Source organism: Salvelinus namaycush, chromosome 19 (genome assembly GCF_016432855.1).
Source record: "Salvelinus namaycush isolate Seneca chromosome 19, SaNama_1.0, whole genome shotgun sequence".
Classification (NCBI taxonomy): Eukaryota; Metazoa; Chordata; class Actinopteri; order Salmoniformes; family Salmonidae; genus Salvelinus; species Salvelinus namaycush.
In genome coordinates, this window is record NC_052325.1 from 31,863,600 (window position 1) to 31,888,770 (window position 25,171).

General features: G+C 43.7%; 1 protein-coding gene across 1 annotated transcript in view; it reads right to left on the bottom strand.

The window, feature by feature from the left end:
* Positions 1-7,005: 7,005 nt before the first annotated feature.
* mao (monoamine oxidase) overlaps positions 7,006-25,171 on the bottom strand; it is a 70,050-nt gene continuing 51,884 nt past the window's right edge. Inside the window, exons 4-13 of the mRNA XM_039014297.1 lie at positions 17,411-17,515; positions 17,169-17,260; positions 16,856-16,997; positions 10,398-10,547; positions 9,465-9,624; positions 8,640-8,736; positions 8,498-8,551; positions 8,277-8,334; positions 7,321-7,418; positions 7,006-7,141 (exon numbers count right to left, since the gene is read on the bottom strand). Of these exons, the coding sequence (XP_038870225.1) occupies positions 7,006-7,141; positions 7,321-7,418; positions 8,277-8,334; positions 8,498-8,551; positions 8,640-8,736; positions 9,465-9,624; positions 10,398-10,547; positions 16,856-16,997; positions 17,169-17,260; positions 17,411-17,515 (1,092 nt within the window). The remainder of the gene's footprint in view (positions 7,142-7,320; positions 7,419-8,276; positions 8,335-8,497; positions 8,552-8,639; positions 8,737-9,464; positions 9,625-10,397; positions 10,548-16,855; positions 16,998-17,168; positions 17,261-17,410; positions 17,516-25,171) is intronic.

Genomic DNA, 25,171 nt, shown 5'->3' on the forward strand with positions numbered 1-25,171 from the left:
TTAAATTATCCCAGAGGGTGCTCCAAGACGCCTCCTTGGAGAACAGGTATTCAGGAGTGGACTTGTAGTCCAACTCAGGAGGTGTGCACACCATCCACCGCTTCCGAGTATATTACTCGCTAATGTTCAGTCTCTGGACAATAAAGTAGACGAGCTCAGGGCGGGGATCTTCTTCCAGAGAGACATCCGGGACTGTAGCATACTCCGTTTCACAGAATCATGGCTCTCTCTGGATATACTGTCCCCATCCATACAGCCAGCTAGGTTCTCAGTACATCGCGCAGACAGGAATAAAAAACTCTCCGGGAAGAAGAAGGGGGGAGTTGTCATGCCCTGACCTTAGAGATCCTTTTTATGTCTCTATTTTGGTTTGGTCAGGGCGTGAGTTGGGTTGGGTATTCTGTGTTCTAAACGGACCAAGCAGCGTGGAAAAAAGGAGAAATGGACATGGGATGACATCCTGGACGGCAAGGGTTCCTGGACATGGGAGGAGATCCTGGCCCGGAAGGGATCGCCTTCCATGGGAACAGGTGGAAGCATTGAGGAAGGCGGAGGCAGCGACGAAAGCAGAGCGGCAGCGTTACGAGGGAACACGGCTGGCAAGGAAGCCTGAGAGGTAGCCACGGGGAGTTTGGCTGAGTCAGGTTTTGAGCCAACTCCCCGTGCTTACCGTGGCGAGCGTCGTACAGGCACCATGTTATGCGGTGGAGCGCACGGTGTCTCCAGTACGCGTTCTTAGCCCGGTGGCTACATTCCAGCTCCCCGCATCTGCCGAACTAGGGTGAGCATCCAGCCAGAACGGGTTGTGCCAGCCCTGCTCTCCAGACCTCCAGTGCGCCTCCACGGCCCAGTGTATCCGGTGCCTCGGCCAAGGATAGGGCCTCCTGTATGTCTCTCCAGCCTGGTGAGTCCTGTGCCTGCGCCCAGAACGAATCCTCCTGTGTGTCTCCCCAGCCTGGTGAGCCCTGTGGCAGCTCCACGTACCAGACTGCCCATACGTCTCCGCCCTCCAGTGATGATCCATGGCACGAAGCCTCCAGTGAGGATCCATGGCAAGAAGCCTCCAGTGATGATCCATGGCACGAAGGCTCCAGTGATGATCCATGGCAAGAAGCCTCCAGTGATGATCCATGGCAAGAAGCCTCCAGTGATGATCCATGGCACGAAGCCTCCAGTGATGATCCATGGCACCATGCCTCCAGTGATGATTCATAGCAAGAAGCCTTCAGTGATGATCCATGGCACGAAGCCTCCAGTGATGATCCATGGCAAGAAGCCTCCAGTGATGATCCATGGCACGAAGCCTCCAGTGATGTTCCATGGCAAGAGGCCTCCAGTGATGATCCATGGCACGAAGCCTCCAGTGAGGAGTCATGGCACGAAGCCTCCAACGAAGGCCTCCAGTCCGGAGTCTCCAGCGACGCCTCCAGTCCGGAGCCTCCAGCGACGTTCTCCAGTCCGGAGCCTCCAGCGACGTTCTCCAGTCCGGAGCCTCCAGCTATGTTCTCCAGTCCGGAGCCTCCAGCGACGTTCTCCAGTCCGGAGCCTCAAGCGACAGCCTCCAGTCCGGAGTCTCCAGCGACGGCCTCCAGTGACGTTCTCCAGTCCGGAGCCTCCAGCGACGGTATCCAATCCGGAGCCCCCAGCGAGGGTGCCCAGTCCGGGGCCTGCAGCGAGGGTGCCCAGTCCGGGGCCCGCAGCGAGGGTGCCCAGTCCGGGGCCCGCAACGAGGGTGCTCAGTCCGGGGCCCGCAACGAGGGTGCCCAGTCCGGGGCCCGCAACGAGGGTGCCCAGTCCGTGGTCGGCGACGAGGGTCCCCGCACCAGAGGTGCCACCAAAGTGTGGTGAGCCAGTGGTGGAGCGGGGTCTGCGTCCCGCACCTGAGCCGCCACCGTGGATAGATGCCCACCCAGACCCTCCCCTATAGGTTTAGGTTTTGCGCACCTTTGGGGGGGGGGGGGGTTACTGTCACGCCCTGACCTTAGAGATCCTTTTTATGTCTCTATTTTGGTTTGGTCAGGGCGTGAGTTGGGGTGGGTATTCTATGTTCTATGATTTGTATTTCTATGTTTTGGCCGGGTAGGGTTCTCAATCAGGAACAGCTGTCTATCGTTGTCTCTGATTGAGAAGCCCTTTTTTCCACCTGTCTTTGGTGGGAAGTTGACTTTGTTTAGGGCACATAGCCTTTAGCTTCACGGTTTGTTTTTGTAGTGTTTATTGTTTTGTTCGGCGTCATTTTTATTAAATAAAGGAAAATGTACGCTCACCACGCTGCACCTTGGTCCTCTTCTTTTAACGGCCGTGACAGGTGGTGTATGTTTCATGATTAGCTACTCATGGTGTGATAGTGATAATACACAGAAACTCAAGTCCTTTTGTTTACCCGACCTAAAATACCTCACAATCAAATGCCAACCATATTACCTCCCAAAATAATTATCTTTGGTTATAGTAACAGCCGTGTATATTCCCTCTCAAGACGATTCCACGACTACCCTCAAGGAATTACACTGGACTTTATGCAAACTAGAAACCACATATCTGAGGCCGCATTTATTTTAGCTGGGGATTTTAACAAAGCAAATTTAAGGAAATTGCTACCGAAGTTCTATCAACACATTGACTGTAGTTGACTGTAGTACTCGCGCTGGGAAAACACTCAACTACTGCTACTCCCCCTTTCGAAATGCCTAAAAGACCCTTCCTCGCCCTCCCTTCGGCAAATCAGATCACGACTACATTTTGCTCCTCCCTTCCTATTGGCAGAATCTCAAACAGGAAGTAGCCGTGCTAAGGTCTATTCAACGCTGGTCTGACCAATCGGAATCCATGCTTCAAGATTGTTTTTATCACGTGGACTGGGATATGCTCTGGGGTGCCTCTAATAACACTGACGTATACACGGATACAGTGACTGAGTTCATCAGGAAGTGTATAGGGGATGTTGTTCCCACTGTGACTATTAACATCTACCAGAAACTGTGAATAGATGGTAGAATTCGCTCAGAACTGCCACATTTAAGCATGGCAAGGTGACTGAGAATATGGTTGAATACAAACAGTGTAGTTATTCCCTCCGTAAGTCAATCAAACATGCAAAACGTCAGTACAGAGACAAAGTGGAGTCGCAATTCAATGGCTCAGACATAAGATGTAAGCGTGTTAACCCTCGCAAGGCTGCTGGCCCAGACGTCATCCCTAGCCGCGTCCTCAGATAATGCGCAGACCAGCTAGCTGGAGTGTTTACGGACATATTCAATCTCTCCTTGTCCCAGTCTGCTGTCCCCACTTGCTTCAAGATATCCACATTGTTCCTGTACCCAAGAAAGCAAAGGTAACTGAATTAAATTACTATCGTCCCGTAGCACTCACTTCTGTCATCATTAAGTGCTTTGAGAGTCTAGTTAAGGATCATATCACCTCTACTTTACCTGACAACCTAGACCCACTTCAATTTGCTTACTGCCCCAATAGATCCACAGACGATGCAATCACCATAGCACTGCACACTGCCCTATCCCATCTGGACAAGAGGAATACCTACGTAAGAATGCTGTTCATTGACTATAGCTCAGCCTTTAACACCACAGTACCCTTCAAGCTCATCATTAAGCTCGGGGCCATGGGTTTGAACCCCGCACTGTGCAACTGGGTCCTGGACTTCCTGACGGGTCGCCCCCAGGTGGTGAAGGTAGGACACAACACCTCCACTTTGCTTATCCTTAACACAGGGGCCTCACAAGGGTGCATGCTCAGCCCCCTCCTGTACTCTCTGTTCACCCATGACTGCGTGGCAATGCATGCCTCCAACCAATCATCAAGTTTGCAGACAGCATAGCAGTAGTAGGCCTGATTACCAACAATGACGAGACAGCCTACACGGAGGAGGTGAGGGCCCTGGGAGAGTGGTGCCAGGAAAATAACCTCTCCCTCAATGTCAACAAAACAAAGGAGCTGATCGTGGACTTCAGGAAACAGCAGAGGGAGCATGCCCCTATCCACATCGATGGGACCGCAGTGGAGAAGGTGGAAAGCTTCAAGTTCCTCGGCGTACACATCACTGAAAGTTTTTAGATCCCTACACTTTTTCCACATTTTGTTACGTTACAGCCTTATTCTAAAATCGATTAAATAAAGAAAAAAATTCAGCAATCTACACACAATACCAAAGCGAAAACAGGTTAAACACTTTTTTGCAAATGTATTAAAAATAGAAATACCTTACTTACATAAGTATTCAGAACCTTCGCTATGAGACTCGAAATTGAGCTCAGGTGCATCCTGTTTCCATTGATCATCCTTGAGATGTATCTACAACTTGATTGGAGTCCACCTGTGGTAAATTCAAATGATTGGATCTGATTTGGAAAGGCACACACCTGTATATATAAGGTCCCACAGTTGACAGTGCATGTCAGAGCAAAACCTAAGCCATAAGGTTGAAGGAATTGTCCATAGAGCTCTGAGACAGGATTGTGTCGAGGTACAAATCTGGGGAAGGGTACCAAAACATTTCTGCAGCATTGAAGGTCCCCAAGAACACAGTGGCCTCCATCATTCTTGAATGGAAGAAGTTTGGAACAACCAAGACACTTCCTAGAGCTGGCCGCCCTGCCAAACTGAGCAATCTGGGGAGAAGGGCCTTGGTCAGGGAGGTGACCAAGAACCTGATGGTCACTCTGACAGAGCTCTAGAGTTCCTCTGTGGAGATGGGAGAACCTTCCAGAAGGACAACCATCTTTGCAGCACTCCACCAATCAGGCCTTTATGGTAGAGTGGCCAGACGGAAGCCACTCCTCAGTAAAAGGCACATGACAGGCCGCTGGGAGTTTTCCAAAAACAAGATTCTCTGGTCTGATGAAACCAAGATTGAACTCTTTGGCCTGTATACCAAGTGTAACGTCTGGACGAAACCTGGCACCATCCCTACGGTGAAGCATGGTGGTGGCAGCATCATGCTCTGGGGATGTTTTTCAGCGGCAGGGATTAGTCAGGATCGAGGGAAAAATGAATGGAGCAAAGTACAGAGATCCTTGATGAAAACCTGCTCCAGAGTGCTTAGGACCTCAGACTGGGGCGACGGTTCACTTTCCAACAGGACAACGACCCTAAGCACACGGCCAAGACAACGCAGGAATGGCTTCGTGGACAAGTCTCTAAATGTCCTTGAGTGGCACAGCCAGAGCCCAGACTTGAACCCGATTGAACATCTCTGGAGAGATCTGAATATAGCTGTGCAGCAAAGCTCCCCATCCAACCTGACAGAGCTTGAGAGGATCTGCAGAGAAGAAAGGTGTGCCAAGCTTGTAGCGTCATACCTAAGAAGACTCGAGGCTGTAATTCCTGCCAAAGGTGCTTCAACAAAGTACTGAGTAAAGGGTCTGAATACTTATGTAAATGTGATATTTCAGTTTTTTATTTTTTATAAATTAGCACCAAAAAACACTTCTTTTTTTTTTAGCTTTGTCATTATGGGGTATTGTGGGTAGATTGATGAGGAAAACAAACAATTTAATACATTTTAGAAAAAGCCCGTGACGTAACAAAATGTCAAGGGGTCTGAATACTTTTCCAAAGACAGTGTAATTTTTTTTACCAAACTAGGCAAGTCAGTTAAGAACACATTCTTATTTTCAATGACAGCCTAGGAACAGTGGGTTAACTGCCTTGTTCAGGGGCAGAACAACAGATTTTTTCCTTGTCGGCTCAGGGATTCGATCTCGCAACCTTTCGCTTACTAGTCCAACGCTCTCACCACTAAGCTACCTGCCGTATCTGTTTTACCATTTAGAATTCAGGGCACCTTAATATATCTAGTCCCCCCATTTGAAGGTGTCATAAGTATTTGGACAAACTCCGTCTTCACTTCTCCTCCACATTTACTGGATTGGTTGAACAGTGCAGAAGAGAACCTCCCCTGACAGTTATTTTCTTGTCAGGACCAAAAAAAATTGAAGACAAAGGGAGATACCTAGTTAGTTGTACAACTGAATGCATTCAACTGAAATGTATCTTCCACATTTAACCCAACCCCTCTGAAACAGAGAGGTGCAGGGGGCTGCCTTAATCGACATCCACAGCGCCCGGGGAACAGTGGGTTAACAGTCTTGCTCAATCCAGGATTCAATCCAGCAACCTTTCAGTTACTGGCCCAATGCTCCTACCCGCTACCTGCTAACCTCCCCTGTTATTACTAATGGTGAGAGATTAGCATGTTTTGGGGGCATAATTTTGTGCGTCTGTAACTTTCTCACTCATCATTATTCACGATTCATTCATGATTATCCATAATCATGGTAGCATTCACATTAATGTAGAAGTGTTCAGAAACAGGGTTTCTGAAAACATATTATTTTCTTATTTCCAATAAAAATGACTGAAAAATTACACAAAACATTATTTACCATTAATTTCTATTGGGCACAACATAATCCGAAACACAACCAAAACAAACTGCAAATGCATCCAACAAGTTTGTAGAGTCACAAGCTTGATGTAGTCATTGTGTGCTAGAAATATTGGACCAAATACTAAACTTTTGACTAAATGTAGTACACTATAAGTGAATTTGTCCAAATACCTATGATATCTTAAAATGGGGGGACTAGATATAAAGTGCATTCATTTGGAAACGGTAAAACAGGTATGTACTGTATGAAAGTACCCTGAAATTAAAGGTGACATTCTGTACTGTCACCTCATATAAAACATTTGATCTCAAATAAAAAGTTTTAGCTTCACTGTCCAAATAAATATGTACACTTTTAGAACAAAATTAGCTATCTAGAACCTAAAAGGATTCTTCAGCTGTCCCCATAAGATAACCCTTTGAAGAACCCTTTTAGGTTCCATTTAGAACCCTTTTGGTTCCAGGTAAAACCCTTTTGTGTTCCATGAAGGACCCTTTCCACAGAGGGTTCAACATGGAACCAAAAAGGTTTCTCCTATGGGGACAGCCGAAGAACCCTTCTGGAACCCTTTTTTCTAAGAGTATAGGGGAGTGTATTACTGCATTGTGAAGGCTCTCACCTCTCTGGCGGCCCTCTCCCCTGCCTGAACAGCCCCCTCCATGTAGCCACTCCACTCAGTAGCTGTCTCTGTGCCTGCAAAGTACAGTCTGCCTACTGGCTTCCTGAGAACCCTAAAAAGAGAAGGGAGGAGAAGAGGGAGCGGAAGGTGAGAGGGAGGAGGGGAGGTATAAAGGTTAAATAAAAGGTTAGATAACGTCACAGTGTGTGTGTGTGTGTGTGTGTGTGTGTGTGTGTGTGTGTGTGTGTGTGTGTGTGTGTGTGTGTGTGTGTGCGCGTGTCTGCTACTTACTTGCCGTACTGGGTGAGTATACCAGGGGGGAAGTAAGCAGTGTAGCAGCCTCCAGAATACTCCTCCTCACACCAGTTCTTCTCCTCGTAGTGCACAGGCTGGGCGAGAGAGGACTGGGGGTTAGTACTCATATCAAACTTAAAGCTACAATCCTTAGTTGCTACATCCATCCTTGGACCTATACATTTATGATAAATACCCATTGATTGTTTAAGAATAAAACGTAGAAAGGCCTGATGAGCTTAGTGTGTGTGTGTCACAGTGTATGTGTGTGTGTGTGTGTGTGTGTGTGTGTGTGTGTGTGTGTGTGTGTGTGTGTGTGTGTGTGTGTGTGTGTGTGTGTGTGTGTGTGTGTGTGTGTGTGTGTGTGTGTGTGTGTGTGTGTGTTAATTACCTCTGCTGATTTTAGGTGCTGACTGATCTGATCTCTAATGACATAGTCATGATGTACCCCATCAGAACCCAAAATATAAGCTTTGTTTTACTATAATGTTTGCAAACAAATTAAATATAAACAAATACTGTACAGTCTCAAAACATGGTTAAAACTATAATTGATGGTCAGTGCTTGCATCCATAGTAGTAGTAGTAGTAGTAGTCATAGTAGTAGTAGTAGTAGTAGTAGTAGTAGTAGTCATAGTAGTAGTAATAGTAGTCATAGTAGTAGTAATAGTAGTCATAGTAGTAGTAGTCATATTAGTAGTAGTAGTAGTAGTAGTAGTAGTCATAGTAGTAGTAGTAGTAGTCATAGTAGTAGTAGTAGTAGTAGTAGTAGTAGTAGTAGTCATATTAGTAGTAGTAGTAGTCATAGTAGTAGTAGTAGTAGTAGTAGTAGTAGTAGTCGTAGTAGTAGTAGTAGTAGTAGTAGTAGTAGTAGTAGTAGTAGTAGTAGTAGTAGTAGTAGTAGTAGTAGTAGTAGTAGTAGTAATCATAGTAGTAGTAATGGTTCCACTCACATGCAGAGCCTCCTCTGAGCCCAGCACTCTGGAGTAGATCTCACAGATCCTCTTCTTCCTACAGGGGACAACAACCATTTTTAAGGGTTAAGGAAGGGATAGGGTTAAACTCTCAATGCTAGTGCACATGGACATTCCTACTAGCATAGTATACACATGAGGAAGTGAAGTAAAACGCACTGTAGGTACTGAACACGTTAAACAGTCAGACAGATGTTTACCTCTCCTCTCTGGTCAGTTCACATAGCTTCCTACACTTGCGGGCCAGGATGAAGCTGTGACAGAAATACAGTTATTACCACAGTTTCTTGTTCTCTATGGGTAATCATAATGGGATGCAGGAAACTAAATATCTGTGTTTACCCCATAATGGCAGGCACAGTCCCATCAGGCTTTGTGTCATCCAGAGTCAAGCTGATGGGGGCCTCTTCCTCCTCGATCACCATAGTGCCACAGTACCCTGAGAGAGGGGGAGGAGTGAGATACAGGAGAGAAGGAGGACAGGAAGAGAGAAGGGATCAATAGACAGGAATAAGGAGGGAAGGAAGAGAGGAGAGAGAAGGGATCAATAGACATGGATAAGGAGGAAAGGAAGAGAGGAGAGAGAAATGATCAATAGACAGGAATAAGGAGGGAAGGAAGAGAGGAGAGAGAAGGGATCAATAGACAGGAATAAGGAGGGAAGGAAGATAGGAGAGAGAAGGGATCAATAGACATGGATAAGGAGGGAAGGAAGATAGGAGAGAGAAGGGATCAATAGACATGGATAAGGAGGGAAGGAAGAGAGGAGAGAGAAGGGATCAATAGACATGGATAAGGAGGAAAGGAAGAGAGGAGAGAGAAGGGATCAATAGACAGGAATAAGGAGGGAAGGAAGATAGGAGAGAGAAGGGATCAATAGACAGGAATAAGGAGGGAAGGAAGAGAGGAGAGAGAAGGGATCAATAGATAGGAATAAGGAGGGAAGGAAGATAGGAGAGAGAAGGGATCAATAGACATGGATAAGGAGGGAAGGAAGAGAGGAGAGAGAAGGGATCAATAGACATGGATAAGGAGGAAAGGAAGAGAGGACATCTATCCCTCAGTCCTTCATTTATTTCTCCAAGTTATCTCTCTAGTATACCACATATTTGATGACAGAGCCCATGGACCCTCCCTCTCTCCCTCCCTCACTCCCTCTCTCCTTACCTTTCTTCCTCCAGAAGTTATCTCTGTAGTAGACCATACACTTAATGACAGAGCCCATGGGGACCCTGTGGATCAGCTGGTTTCTGAGCGGGGGCAGCTCGGGGTTAAAGTGCATCTTCAGGTTCAGACCAGGGGCGGTTGCCACAATCACATACTTGGCCTGGGAGAAACAAAACACACCAGAGAAGAGTTGAGGCCTACGTGGTGTGTAGTGTGTACCTCCCCAGTTCTTCACGGGTGACTAAGCAGCTCTAGGGCACTTCTGCTTAATGGGTTTTAACAGGGAAAGAGGATGTGGTCTGGATAGAGAGATGAAGACCAGCTTACTGACAACAATGTCCTCAGGCTTACACACACACACAGACACACACACATGCACTCCCGCCCACCCGCCCGCACACACACAAATGCAGACAAACATACGCACGCATGCAGGCATGCACGGCACATAGGCACGCACGCACACACAAACTAAGGGGTCCTGTAAGTACAGAGTTGTATGGATAAATGAAGGATTCCTAGAATGTTCCAGGAGTTCTAGAATGCAGGTTTACAGTAGTCACAACATGGACCTTATGAGGTGTCATGTATTATGAACATACAAGCTCTAGATGGCAGCAGAGGCACAACCTGAAATCAGTAGGTTACAACAGAGTGGAATGTGCACTTTATAAACCGCTAACTTACAGCAACAAGTTACCTGTAAGTTACTGTAAAAAAACAGGTACAATATGTTCCTGTCAACTGCAAAGAAACTTTGGTTAAATTAAAGTTTTCTGGGAAGTTACGGTAACATACTGTTACTTTTTTTTACAATAACTAAAAGGTAACTGGGTGCCAGTAAGTTACCACAAAAACAAGTTGCATTTTTTACAGTGTGGGCTGACATCATCAATAGGTTGATGGATTGGAGACGACTGCTCTCTCACCCACCTTGTATGTTTCCTTGTTGAGAGTCTCAACCTCGACCATGTCCCCTGTCTGGTCGATCCTGTAGACGGGAGATTCCATCTTGACACACTCACCCAGCTCCTTGGCCATACACTCACTGATCTGGCTGGAACCGCCCACAAACTTCCTCTCCTGAAATGTAAATACTGTATCATCAGTCATATGAATCAAATACACGCAATGGTAATAAGGCCTAACCTGCTCCAAGAGGGCGCTGCTCTGCGACTGACCCCGTGCTGCTTCCAGCCTCTGTGTGTTTGTGTAATGTTCAGAGGGTTGGGAAAAACATAAGATAGGGAAAGGCACCTTTATTTTACAGTGGACTATTACTGAAGTGCACTACTTTTGACAAAGTTAGATATAGTATTCTCTATAGGCTGAATCCTAACGGCAGAATACGCGCTATCCTAATCCTAATGACATCAGTGCCAGATTTACACCCTATGAGACATGAAATTGTTGTTCTGTTCCTTCTTCTGCATCCCTAAATATACCTAAGACACTCAGACTGAGGACAATTTATCTGCAGAGAATATGCAACTATGCTTGGCATGCATGGCAATTGACTTCAACATAGGATGCAGGCCAGGCAGCAGGCTGTTAGCCAGCCTGCCAGCTTAGTGGAGTCTGCCACTAGCACAGTCAGTGTAGTCAGCTCAGCAATCCCCATTGAGACCGTGTCTGTGCCTCGACCTAGGTTGGGCAAAACTAAACATGGCGGTGTTCGCCTTAGCAATCTCACTAGGATAAAGACCTCCTCCATTCCTGCCATTATTGAAAGAAATCGTGATACCTCACATCTCAAAATAGGGCTACTTAATGTTAGATCCCTCACTTCAAAGGCAGTTATAGTCAATGAACTAATCACTGATCATAATCTTGATGTGATTGGCCTGACTGAAACATGGCTTAAGCCTGATGAATTTACTGTGTTAAATGAGGCTTCACCTCCTGGTTACACTAGTGACCATATCCCCTGTGCATCCCGCAAAGGCGGAGGTGTTGCTAACATTTACGATAGCAAATTTCAATTTACAAAAAAAAATTAAGTTTTCGTCTTTTGAGCTTCTAGTCATGAAATCTATGCAGCCTACTCAATCACTTTTATAGCTACTGTTTACAGGCCTCCTGGGCCATATACAGCGTTCCTCACTGAGTTCCCTGAATTCCTATCGGACCTTGTAGTCATAGCAGATAATATTCAAATTTTTGGTGATTTTAATATTCACATGGAAAAGTCCACAGACCCACTCCAAAAGGCTTTCGGAGCCATCATCGACTCAGTGGGTTTTGTCCAACATGTCTCTGGACCTACTCACTGTCACAGTCATACTCTGGACCTAGTTTTGTCCCATAGAATAAATGTTGTAGATCTTAATGTTTTTCCTCATAATCCTGGACTATCGGACCACCATTTTATTACGTTTGCAATCGCAACAAATAATCTGCTCAGACCCCAACCAAGGAGCATCAAAAGTCGTGCTCTAAATGATCAGACAACACAAAGATTCCTTGATGCCCTTCCAGACTCCCTCTACCTGCCCAAGGACGTCAGAGGACAAAAATCAGTTAACCACCTAACTGAGGAACTCAATTTAACCTTGCGCAATACCCTAGATGCAGTTGCACCCCTAAAAACTAAAAACATTTGTCATAAGAAACTAGCTCCCTGGTATACAGAAAATACCCGAGCTCTGAAGCAAGCTTCCAGAAAATTGGAACGGAAATGGCGCCACACCAAACTGGAAGTCTTCCGACTAGCTTGGAAAGACAGTACCGTGCAGTATCGAAGAGCCCTCACTGCTGCTCGATCATCCTATTTTTCCAACTTAATTGAGGAAAGTAAGAACAATCCGAAATGTCTTTTTGATACTGTCGCAAAGCTAACTAAAAAGCAGCATTCCCCAAGTGAGGATGGCTTTCACTTCAGCAGTAATACATTCATGAACTTCTTTGAGGAAAAGATCATGATCATTAGAAAGCAAATTACGGACTCCTCTTTAAATCTGAGTATTCCTCCAAAGCTCAGCTGTCCTGAGTCTGTACAACTCTGCCAGGACCTAGGATCAAGAGAGACAATTAAGTGTTTTAGTACGATATCTCTTGACACAATGATGAAAATAATCATGGCCTCTAAACCTTCAAGCTGCATACTGGACCCTATTCCAACTAAACTACTGAAAGAGCTGCTTCCTGTGCTTGGCCCTCCTATGTTGAACATAATAAACGGCTCTCTATCCACCGGATGTGTACCAAACTCACTAAAAGTGGCAGTAATAAAGCCTCTCTTGAAAAAGCCAAACCTTGACCCAGAAAATATAAAAAACTATCGGCCTATATCAAATCTTCCATTCCTCTCAAAAATGTTAGAAAAAGCTGTTGCGTAGCAACTCACTGCCTTCCTGAAGACAAACAATGTATACGAAATGCTTCAGTCTGGTTTTAGACCCCATCATAGCACTGAGACTGCACTTGTGAAGGTGGTAAATGATCTTTTAATGGCGTCAGACCGAGGCTCTGCATCTGTCCTCGTGCTCCTAGACCTCAGTGCTGCCTTTGATACCATCGATCACCACATTCTTTTGGAGAGATTGGAAACCCAAATTGGTCTACACGGACAAGTTCTGGCCTGGTTAAGATCTTATCTGTCGGAAAGATATCAGTTTGTCTCTGTGAATGGTTTGTCCTCTGACAAATCAACTGTACATTTCGGTGTTCCTCAAGGTTCCATTTTAGGACCACTACTGTTTTCACTATATATTTTACCTCTTGGGGATGTCATTCGAAAACATAATGTTAACTTTCACTGCTATGCGGATGACACACAGCTGTACATTTCAATGAAACATGGTGAAGCCCCAAAATGGCCCTCGCTAGAAGCCTGTGTTTCAGACATAAGGAAGTGGATGGCTGCAAACTTTCTACTTTTAAACTCGGACAAAACAGAGATGCTTGTTCTAGGTACCAAGAAACAAAGAGATCTTCTGTTGAATCTGACAATTAATCTTGATGGTTGTAAAGTCGTCTGAAATAAAACTGTGAAGGACCTCGGCATTACTCTGGACCCTGATCTCTCTTTTGACGAACATATCAAGACTGTTTCAAGGACAGCTTTTTTCCATCTACGTAACATTGCAAAAATCAGAAACTTTCTTTCCAAAAATGATGCAGAAAAATTAATCCATGCTTTTGTTACTTCCAGGTTAGACTACTGCAATGCTCTACTTTCCGGCTACCCGGATAAAGCACTAAATAAACTTCGGTTAGTGCTAAATACGGCTGCTAGAATCCTGACTAGAACAAACATTTTTTATCATATTACTCCAGTGCTAGCCTCCCTACACTGGCTTCCTGTTAAGGCAAGGGCTGATTTCAAGGTTTTACTGCTAACCTACAAAGCATTACATGGGCTTGCTCCTATCTTTCCGATTTGGTCCTGCCGTACATACCTACACGTACGCTACGGTCACAAGACGCAGGCCTCCTAATTGTCCCTAGAATTTCTAAGCAAACAGCTGGAGGCAGGGCTTTCTCCTATAGAGCTCAATTTTTATGGAATGGTCTGCCTACCCATGTGAGAGACGCAGACTCGGTCTCAACTTTTAAGTCTTTACTGAAGACTCATCTCTTCAGTGGGTCATATGATTGAGTGTAGTCTGGCCCAGGAGTGTGAAGGTGAACGGAAAGGCTCTGGAGCAACGAACCGCCCTTGCTGTCTCTGCCTGGCCGGTTCCCCTCTCTCCACTGGGATTCTCTGCCTCTAACCCTATTACAGGGGCTGAGTCACTGGCTTACTGGTGCTCTTTCATGCCGTCCCTAGGAGGGGTGTGTCACTTGAATGGGTTGAGTCACTGACGTGATCTTCCTGTCTGGGTTGGCGCACCCCCCTTGGGTTGTGCCGTGGCGGAGATCTTTGTGGGCTATACTCGGCCTTGTCTCAGGATGGTAAGTTGGTGGTTGAAGCTATCCCTCTAGTGTTGTGGGGGCTGTGCTTTGGCAAAGTGGGTGGGGTTATATCGTTCCTGTTTGGCCCTGTCCGGGGGTATCATCGGATGGGGCCACAGTGTCTCCTGACCCCTCCTGTCTCAGCCTCCAGTATTTATGCTGCAGTAGTTTATGTGTCAGGGGGCTAGGGTCAGTTTGTTATATCTGGAGTACTTCTCCTGTCTTATCCGGTGTCCTGTGTGAATTTAAGTATGCTCTCTCTAATTCTCTCTTTCTCTCTTTCTTTCTCTCTCTCGGAGGACCTGAGCTCTAGGACCATGCCTCAGGACTACCTGGCATGATGACTCCTTGCTGTCCCCAGTCCACCTGGCCGTGCTGCTGCTCCAGTTTCAACTGTTCTGCCTGCGGCTATGGAACCCTGACCTGTTCACCGGACGTGCTACCTGTCCCAGACCTGCTGTTTTCAACTCTCTAGAGACTGCAGGAGCGGTAGAGATACTCTTAATGATCGGCTATGAAAAGCCAACTGACATTTACTCCTGAGGTGCTGGCTTGCTGCACCCTCGACAACTACTGTGATTATTATTATTTGACCATGCTGGTCATTTATGAACATTTGAACATCTTGGCCATGTTCTGTTATAATCTCCACCCGGCACAGCCAGAAGAGGACTGGCTACCCCTCATAGCCTGGTTCCTCTCTAGGTTTCTTCCTAGGTTTTGGCCTTTCTAGGGAGTTTTTCCTAGCCACCGTGCTTCTACACCTGCATTGCTTGCTGTTTTGGGTTTTAGGCTCGGTTTCTGTACAGCACTTTGAGATATCAGCTGATGTAAGAAGGGCTATATAAATACATTTGATTTGATTTAGGAGCAAATGCAATTGACCTCAAAAGGAGAGCGAATGCTATATCAACTCATGACAAACTTAGGTTTCTCTATTGCTCTACCTGGAAAATAAACACACTGAATAAAAACATTTGGAGCCAGAGAGCGGGGCGGACCAAACAGGAAATGAAAGTGGATGACCTCACAACAACATTCTCTAATTAGTCCAACACATCCCCTTCAACCGTCACCTAGGCAATGGAGCCACTCAGCTTTTCAAAGTAAACCAGAATAATGGGTTCTCCCTGGGCTCTGAGGAACAGCAATTGTGGAGGGAGGGATTATTCCTGTAAATTAGAGAGCAGGGAATGAACAAGGTTAATGGGGGGGGGGGGGTTGAAGGACGGCTCTACAGGGCCAGGGAATGGTAAGATTTAGAGTGGCTAATTTTGCCACCAGAGGTTTCATGTTAGTGACAATCTAAGTAGAATCCAAATGAGAATGTTGTTGTTGTGGAATGTTTTGTGCTAACATGGAGGATCGTTTTCTGAGCTCAGTTCAAAGGCTCCTGTGTGAGAGGCTCAGCTCAGCAAACCTAGAACCCAAACTTCTTTTAGGTAATATGGTTGTACCTAAAACCTTCTATGAAGGGTTCAGCATAAAACCCTCTATGAAGGGTTCAACCAATAACCATTTTAGCATCTAAAAGTTATTCCGGGAACCCTCTATGAAGGGTTCTACCAAGAACACTTTTCTCTTTGGAGGGTTTTTCTTAGAACCATCAATGAAAGGTTCCACCAGCATTATTAGACTTTCAAATAATTACATATATCATACAACCTTTCTTTGAAGTTCTATCTACCCTAACACAGTGGTGTTAGGAAACTCCTGGTTTACAGGCCACAACAGGCCTGCAAATCACATAATGTTGGCTTGCAAAGTGATATGCAATTCCTATTGTAATCTAGCCAGAGTTAGGATATCCTACAAGTGGAATTTTTTATCACCTGCATTCAGAATGACTGCCAGGGTAGGGAAGATTAACTACCTCATCATCTAAACTGGAACAACCATCCCAGTAACGGGTGCAATTAGTCCAACTACTAACAGATTGGATTAGTTTAGAAAACAAACAATTCTGAAAATCTCCCTGCAATAGAGCTTGCTGGGAAATATAATATATGTTTCTATGTAGAAACCTTATTGCCTTCCAAAGAACCATAATCCTTCTTGCCAAATAATCATCAAAGAACCCTTTCTTCCAAAAATGGTTCTTAGGATGTTAAAGGTTCTAGGTAGAACCCTTTGCCTTACAAAGAACATTTGTCTTTTTCTAAGTGTGTAGAACCCTGTATGGATATGGAAGAGCCAGTCCACTTGGTCAGAGAGATAGCCAGGCAGACAGACAGACAGACAGACAGACAGACAGACAGACAGACAGACAGACAGACAGACAGACAGACAGACAGACAGACAGACAGACAGACAGACAGACAGACAGACAGACAGACAGACAGACAGACAGACAGACAGACAGACAGACAGACAGACAGACAGACAGACAGACAGACAGACAGACAGACAGACAACCAGCCAGACTGTCAGACCGTCAGACCACCAGCCTGACAGACAGGCATACAGACAGACAGACAGCCAGTTGTGTACAGTACCTGTCCTCCGTTGGTGGTGGAGAAGATCCTCATGGTCCCTCCACACTGCTTGACGTACCAGAGGAACCACAGGGCCGACACCTCGTGGGGTTCAGAGGTCACGTTCACGTTCACAAACAGAGTGGCAAACCGCCTCGCAGAACTGTGAGGAGAGGGAGGAGCATGCACATGCGCACACACACAGACAACACACAACACACACACACATGTAATCACTCAATCACAAAGACTATAAAAAGTGTAATATTATTGAATGATGCTCCATGAGGTTGAATGGTCCTGTGTGTATTGTGAAATAGGTGTAGTACAGTACCTGGTCCAGCAGATCTTGTCAAAGAGCTGCTTCATGGTCATCTTGTCCCACTCCTCAGCATGGGGAGCCCTCCATGGAGCCTCTCTGGGGATCTTTAACACACACACAAACACACTATGAGGGTGGGACCATCAAGAAGTATCAATGGCTAGAGACTAGGGAGTAGGGGTTGGTTTGGGATTGGGCCTGAGATGTGGAGGGGATGGCTGCACTAGACAGAAAAGGATGACGTGTGTGTTTACCTCGCTGCCCATCTCATCCATCTTCCTCCACAGGTTGTTGTAGTCCATCAGGGCAAATGGATTCCACATGGGGGGGAAGGAGCCTCTGAATGGGTAGGACTTTCCCTGTAGGACACAACATGCATGGGAGAAGACATGGAAGGGTTAGTTATCTTCAACATCGTCATCATCTTCATCATCCTCCGCCTCATCGTAATATTAATCTTCATCATCATCTTAGTCTTTGTATTCATCATCCTCCTCCTCATCATCAGCAGTAACAGCATTATCTTCATCATCCGCATCATCATCATCATCATCATCACTATAGACTAATAGTGATCTGAAAAAGCAATATTTTGCAAATGTTTCGGTTCTACTGAGATTCTGAATTGAACTACACATTTGTATTTGTATCTATTATGAATCCCCATTAGCTGCTGCCAAGGCAGCTAAATACAGCAGTAACGACATTATAACAAAAAAAATAACATTAAAATACATTTTACAACAGATTTCACAATACCTTAAATGTGTGCCCTCAGGCCACTACTCTAGTACAACACTATCCAGATGTACGTGTGTGTATAGTGTGTATGTTATGTGTGTTTGTATCTGTGTATTTGTACCTGTGTGTGTGACTCTTCACAGTCCTCACTGTTCCATAAGATTTATTTGTATCTGTTTTTTAAATCAGATTTTACTGCTTGCATCAGTTACTTGATGTGGAATAGAGTTCCATGTAGCCATGACTCTATGTAGTACTGTGCGCCTTCCATAGTCTGTTCTGGACTTGGTGGAATGTCTTGTGGGGTATGCATAGTTTCCGACCTGTGTGCTAGTAGTTTAAACAGACATCTCTACGTGTACATTTAAGGCCCAGCCTTGCTGTCCTGTTCTGGACCAGTTGTAATTTTCCTAAGTCCCTCTTTGTGGTGCAATAAAACTACGACCTGTAGAACCTGCCTTGTTGATATTGTAGTTAAGAAGGCCGAACAACACTTTATTATGGACAGAGCTCTCCCCACCTTAGCTACTGTTGCATCAAAATGTTTTGACCATAACAGTTTACAATCCAGGGTTACTCCAAGCAGTTCAATCTCCCCAACTTCACATTATTCATTGCAATATTTAGTTGAGGTTTAGGGTTTAGTGAATTATCTGTCCCAAATACAATGCTTTTAGTTTTTGAAATATTTAGGACTAACTTATTCCTTGCCACCCATTCTGAAACTGACTGCAGCTCTTTGTTAAGTGTTGCAGTGATTTCACTTGCTGTAGTAGCTGACGTGTATAGTGTTGAGTCATCAGCATACATAGACACACAGGCTTTACTCAGAGCCAGTGGCATGTCATTAGCAAAGATTGAAAAAAGTAAGGGGCCTAGACAGCTGCCCTGGGGAATGCCTGATTCTACCTGGATTATGTTGGAGAGGTTAACATTAAAGAACACCCTCTGTAACGATTTTCTTCTTCTTCTGACGAGGGGTATGAAGGATCGGACCAAAATGCAGTGTGGTACGTGTCCATGTTAAATTTATTAAACTGAACACAAAAATAACAAAGGAGAAAACATGAAAAAACGAAACAGTCCTATCAGGTGACACAAAACAGGAAACTACCCACAAACACAGGTGGGAACAGGCTACCTAAGTATGGTTCTCAATCAGAGACAACGATTGACAGCTGCCTCTGATTGGGAACCATACCAGGCCAAACACAAAAATACAAAACATAGAATGCCCACCCCAACTCACGCCCTGACCAAACTAAAAAGGAGACATAAAAAAGGAACTAAGGTCAGAACGTGACACCCTCTGTGTTCTCTTAGACAGGTAACTCTCAATCCACAATATAGCAGGGTGTGTAAAGACATAAGATATACTGTAAGTTTTTCCAGCAGCATACTATGATCGTTAATGTCAAAAGCCGCACTGAAGTCTAACAAAACAGCTCCCACAATCTTTTTATTATCAATTTCTCTCAGCCAATCATCAGTCATTTGTGTAAGTGCCATGCATGTTGAATGCCTTTCCCTATACACACTGATCTTCTGCCTTCTCCCTGACAGAGGGAGCTGTGAGGAAATCCTTACCCCAGAGCTAGCTCCATTGGGGGCAGAATACGATAAGGCAGCTTGCTTCATATTTCACTCCAGATCAAAGATAGCAGCTAATTGCACATTCAGCAAGGCAGATAAGTTTATCTCGATCTCACGCTCAGACTATTTCTCAACCCCTACAGGTTTGTAAAGTAGTGTAGAGTTCATTTATTTGTGATTTCTAGACATTTCCTTTGAACGTGGGGCTTTAGAAAATAGACTGGGAAAGCCATATCAGTTCATTCAACAGTGTGCGTTTGTGTGTTTCTGTCTGTGTTACTCTTACATAACTGGTATTAATCACTTAGGTTGACAATTAAATGGGTCTACCTGAAGGCCCATTAAACATATAACTACCAGAGAGAGAGAGAGAGAGAAGGAGGGAAGGAGAGACAGTGTCTGAAATACAGTACATAGACAATGGTGAGGAAGCTGTGGACCTATAGTTCTTGTACTGGACTATAGTCCTTATACTGTACAATAGCCCTATACTGTACTATAGTCCTATACTGTACTATAGTCCGTATACTGTACTATAGTCCCTAAACTGTACTATAGTCCTATACTGTACTATAGTCCTATACTGGACTATAGTCCTTATACTGTACAATAGCCCTATACTGTACTATAGTCCTATACTGTACTATAGTCCGTATACTGTACTATAGTCCCTAAACTGTACTATAGTCCTATACTGTACTATAGTCCTATACTGTACAATAGTCCTATACTGTACTATAGTCCTATACGGTACTATAGTCCTTACTAGTCCTATACTGTACTATAGTCCTATACTGTACTATAGTCCTATACTGTACTATAGTTCTTATACTGTACTATAGTCCCTAAACTGTACTATAGTCCTATACTGTACTATAGTCCTATACTCTACAGTAGTCCTATACTGTACTATAGTCCTATACTGTACTGTAGTCCTATACTGTACTATAGTCCTATACAGTACCATAGTCCTTATACTGTACTATAGTCCTATACTGTACTATAGTCCTTACTAGTCCTATACTGTACTATAGTCCTATACTGTACTATAGTCCTATACTGTACTATAGTCCTTAGTCCTGAAGTGTTTGATATAGGACCTTAGAAAATACAAGTTGATTGACCCTGAATATGAAAGCATCTCTGCGATGCACTATATATTGTTCCTTGAAAAAGTTAATTAATGTCTGTATTTCATGAAACTCAGACTATTTCATGTATAATTCATATAATTTTGTAACAGTCAAAAGACTTGACCTTGGTTATTCAAGTACAAGTTTTATGAAAGACATTCTTTGTACATGCTTTTCTAGAACTGCACTCTAACAACTAAAAAGTTGTTTCACAGTTCCTCTTGGCACGCTAAACCCAATCTGAGCCTAATTTATTTTAATTAAATTTTGGTCACAACATCAATGTCTACTTATCCAAAGCTTCTTAGGGCCTGCTCTCAGGACATGCAAGAAGTACATGTGCAACAAACAAAAAGATATATCAAACTTTCTGCCCTCTCTCTCTCTCTCTTTTATTAGGTGTTCCTTATGTTTGGTATACTCAGTATATAGTTAGTGATTAACTAATGATTATTATGATATATTCTACAGTATGGCATTTGTCCTAGTTACTATCAATGGAAAGTCCAAGTCTTGATGAAAAGAGCTACGGTTGTAATGTGTCCTTATCAGTTACAACCGATATCGCACCTGAGTTATCCACATGACATTAGCTAGTACAGTACAGTCCTGAGATAATTCACTCACTCACAAGGGATGGAAATACACACAAACAAACACACACACTCACTCTGTGGTACAGGTTATGATTGCCAAAAAGATCATCAAGGACAACAACCACCCGAGCAACTGCCTGTTCACCCCGCTACCATCCAGAAGGCGAGGTCAGTACAGGTGCATCAAAGCTGGGACCGAGGAAAAATAGCTTCCATCTCAAGGCCATCAGACTGTTAAACAGCCATCACTGACACAGAGAGGCTGCTGCCTACATACAGACTTGAAATCATTGCCACTTTAATAAATTGATCACTAGTCACTTTATTAATGCCACTTTAATAATGATGTTTACATATCTTGCATTACTGGGGCAGCAGGTAGCCTAGTGGTTAGAGCATTGGGCCAGTAACCGATAGGTTGCTAGATCGAATCCCTGAGCTGACAAGGTAAAAATCTGTCGTTCTGCCCCCGAACAAGGCAGTTAACCCACTGTTCCTAGGCCGTCATTGTAAATAAGAATTTGTTGCCTAGTTAAATAAAAAAATTACTCATCCTGTATGTATATACTGTATTCTATGCCGCTTGCTCATCCATATATTTATATGTACACTTATTCCATCCCTTTGTTTGTATTAGGTAGTTGTGGTGGAATTGTTAGATTACATGTTAGATACTGCTGCACTGTCGGAACTAGAAGCGCAAGTACTTCGCTACACTCGCAATAACATCTGCTAACCATGTGTATGGGACCAATAAAATTTGATTTGAGGGTGAGCGCCTTTTGATGAGGTGCACTACCATGGCAACCAGCCAGGAAGGTACCAGAGTGAGTGTAAATGCAGATCTCAGACATAGAGATAGTAGCTAAGAAAACACAGTCACACAGGGGTTCCAGTGAGCTGCTGGTAACGTCAGAACTCAGAGTCTAGCTGCATTACAACATCTTAAATGAGGAACACATATCCTTTTCAGAAAGGAAACCTTTAATTGCAGAAAATCAGCTGGAAACATGTGATTTCACACGGAGAGACACACTGTATTTAGAGCCCATAAGTCAGTGGAGTCTCTTGCCAAATTTGACGTGTGACCCTGCAGCACACATTCGTAACTGCTATCTACGTTATTCCACATGCTTGTGGCATGTCAGGCAGGCTGTGGCAGGCTGAAATAGATCATGTCAATAAAACTACAGTGTGACTAGAGTGACTGGACTGAACTAACACTCACATTGATTCATGTCTACTTCCCTGTAGCCAATCAGAGCATTTGGTTACTCTAAGAATGAGAGCTCCTCAGAAGCATGTGGACTATAGTGACGCAAAAAGACCACGTCCAGTTCTTAGTGGTCTGTGTCTACAGAAGCTAGACGGGTTAGGGTTAGGGTTGAACTGGGATATGGACATGAAGCTAGGGTTAGGGTTGAACTGGGATATGGACATGAAGCTAGGGTTAGGGTTGAACTGGGATATGGACATGAAGCTAGGGTTAGGGTTGAACTGGGATATGGACATGAAGCTAGGGTTAGGGTTGAACTGGGATATGGACATGAAGCTAGGGTTAGGGTTGAACTGGGATATGGACATGAAGCTAGGGTTAGGGTTGAACTGGGATATGGACATGAAGCTAGAGTTAGGGTTGAACTGGGATATGGACATGAAGCTAGGGTTAGGGTTGAACTGGGATATGGACATGAAGCTAGGGTTAGGGTTGAACTGGGATATGGACATGAAGCTAGGGTTAGGGTTGAACTGGGATATGGACATGAAGCTAGGGTTAGGGTTGTGGTTAAGGCTATGGTTAGGGTTAGGGTTTAACCAGGATGTGGCCCCGTGTGGCTCAGTTGGTAGAGCATGGCACTTGCAACGCCAGGGTTGTGGGTTCGATTCCCACGGGGGGCCAGTACAAAAAAATAAATAAAATAAAATAAAATAAAAAAAAGTATGAATGTATGTACTTGTAAGTCGCTCTGGATAAGAGCGTCTGCTAAATGACTTAAATGTAAATGTAAATGTAATGTGGACATTAAACTAGGGTTAAGGTTGTGGTTAAGATCGAACTGGTATGTGGACCTGAAGCTACGGTTAGGGTACTGTCCCTAAAAACTACTGCCACGTCTGAATACCTGTACTTGCTTTCTAGATAGTAATAATTTGGGGTATGCGAAAATATTATGTTTTATAGTAGTGCAGGTTGCTAGTGCCAACGACGGGCAGTATTTCTGTTTCATGTATTTGATATAGGCATTTCAATACTTTCAATACCTATTTTGTCATTTGTATTTCACTGGTTTGCACTACATTTCATATGGCCTATTTTGTAATAATTTAATTAGAATTTTCTAATACAAATATATACTTGCAAGTAGCACACTTAACTACAACATTCTCTGTAACGGTAACATAATCTCTTTACTTGCTATGACTGTTGTATATTCTTGTTAACCTTAGTTTAATACACTGACTGTAAGACGCTCTGGATAAGAGTGTCTGCTAAATGACCAAACGTAAATGTAAAAATTAACCATTGCAAAGCAAGCACCAACCAAGCTTCTGGGAGAGCGCAATGGTCCTCTTTTGATTAGTTATTATTATAATGCCACCTCTGGCAGCACAGTAGCCAGTAAATAATTGTAGACTAGATTTACAGGAAAAGGTTTTTAGATTAAAAAAATACATTATGGTACTGTATTCTGTGGGGTGGTACTGAATTACAGTAAATTACTGGCAGCACAGTAGCCAGTAAATTACTGTATATTTATAGGACAAATATAACAAATACAGTATGGTACTGTATTCTGTGGGGTGCAGCATTCTCACTAATGGGTGCAACAAATATAGCCTCTTACAAGGCATGCTTCAAAATATGTTAATGTGCCAGATATTTACAGAAGCAGTATGCTACACACATAATTTGGTTTTAATCCAGAGAGGATTGCAAAAGTATCTAGATCCTCTATGAGGCCGTGGAGAGATTCTAATTGTGGTTTTAAAAGAAAACAATGAATCATCAACGTACAATGACACCTTCGTTTTTAAGCCACGGATTTCTAATACCTTAATATTATTGTTTGATCTAAATTTAACAGCTAACATTTTGATGGCAATAATAAATATATATGCCAATAGTGGACAACCTTGTTTTACTCCTCTAGATAGTTTAAAACTTTCTGAGATGTAGCCATTATTTACTATTTTACACCTAGGGTTACTATACATAACTTTAACCCATTTTATAAGAGATTCCCCAAAATTGAAATATTCTAGGCATTTATATATAAACTCCAGTTGTACTTTATCAAAAGCCTTTTCAAAATCAGCTATGAAAACCAGGCCTGATGTCCCCGATATTTCATAGTATTCTATTGTGTCCAGTACTTGTCTTATATTATCTCCAATGTATCGTCCATGTAAAAAACCTGTCTGATTAGGATGAGTAATATCTGACAATACTTTTTTTATTCTATGCGCCAAGCATTTTGCTAGGATTTTGCATCACAACACTGAAGTGTAAGAGGTCTCCAATTTTTTTAATGGACTGGATTTTTATATATACCACTTGTTCCTGTTTCAGTAATAATGATATCAGACTTTCTTGTTGCGTGTCTGATAATCTACCATTTATATAGGAGTGGTTAAAACATGCAAATAATGGTCCTCTGAGTACATCAAAAAAAGTTTTGTATACTTTCACTGGTATGCCATCCAGCCCTGGAGTTTTCCCAGCCTTAAAGGCCCCAATTGCATCAAGAAGTTCCTCCTCTGTAATTTGGCCTTCACATGAGTCTTTCTGTACAGATGTTAATTTTACATTATTATTAAGAAAAAATCCATACAATTAGTTTCAGTTAGTGGAGATGGAGGAGACTGAAACAAAAACATATTCTTAAAGTACTTTACTTCCTCTTTCAAAATATAATTTGGTTAATAATGCGTGACTGATTTTTCCCCATAT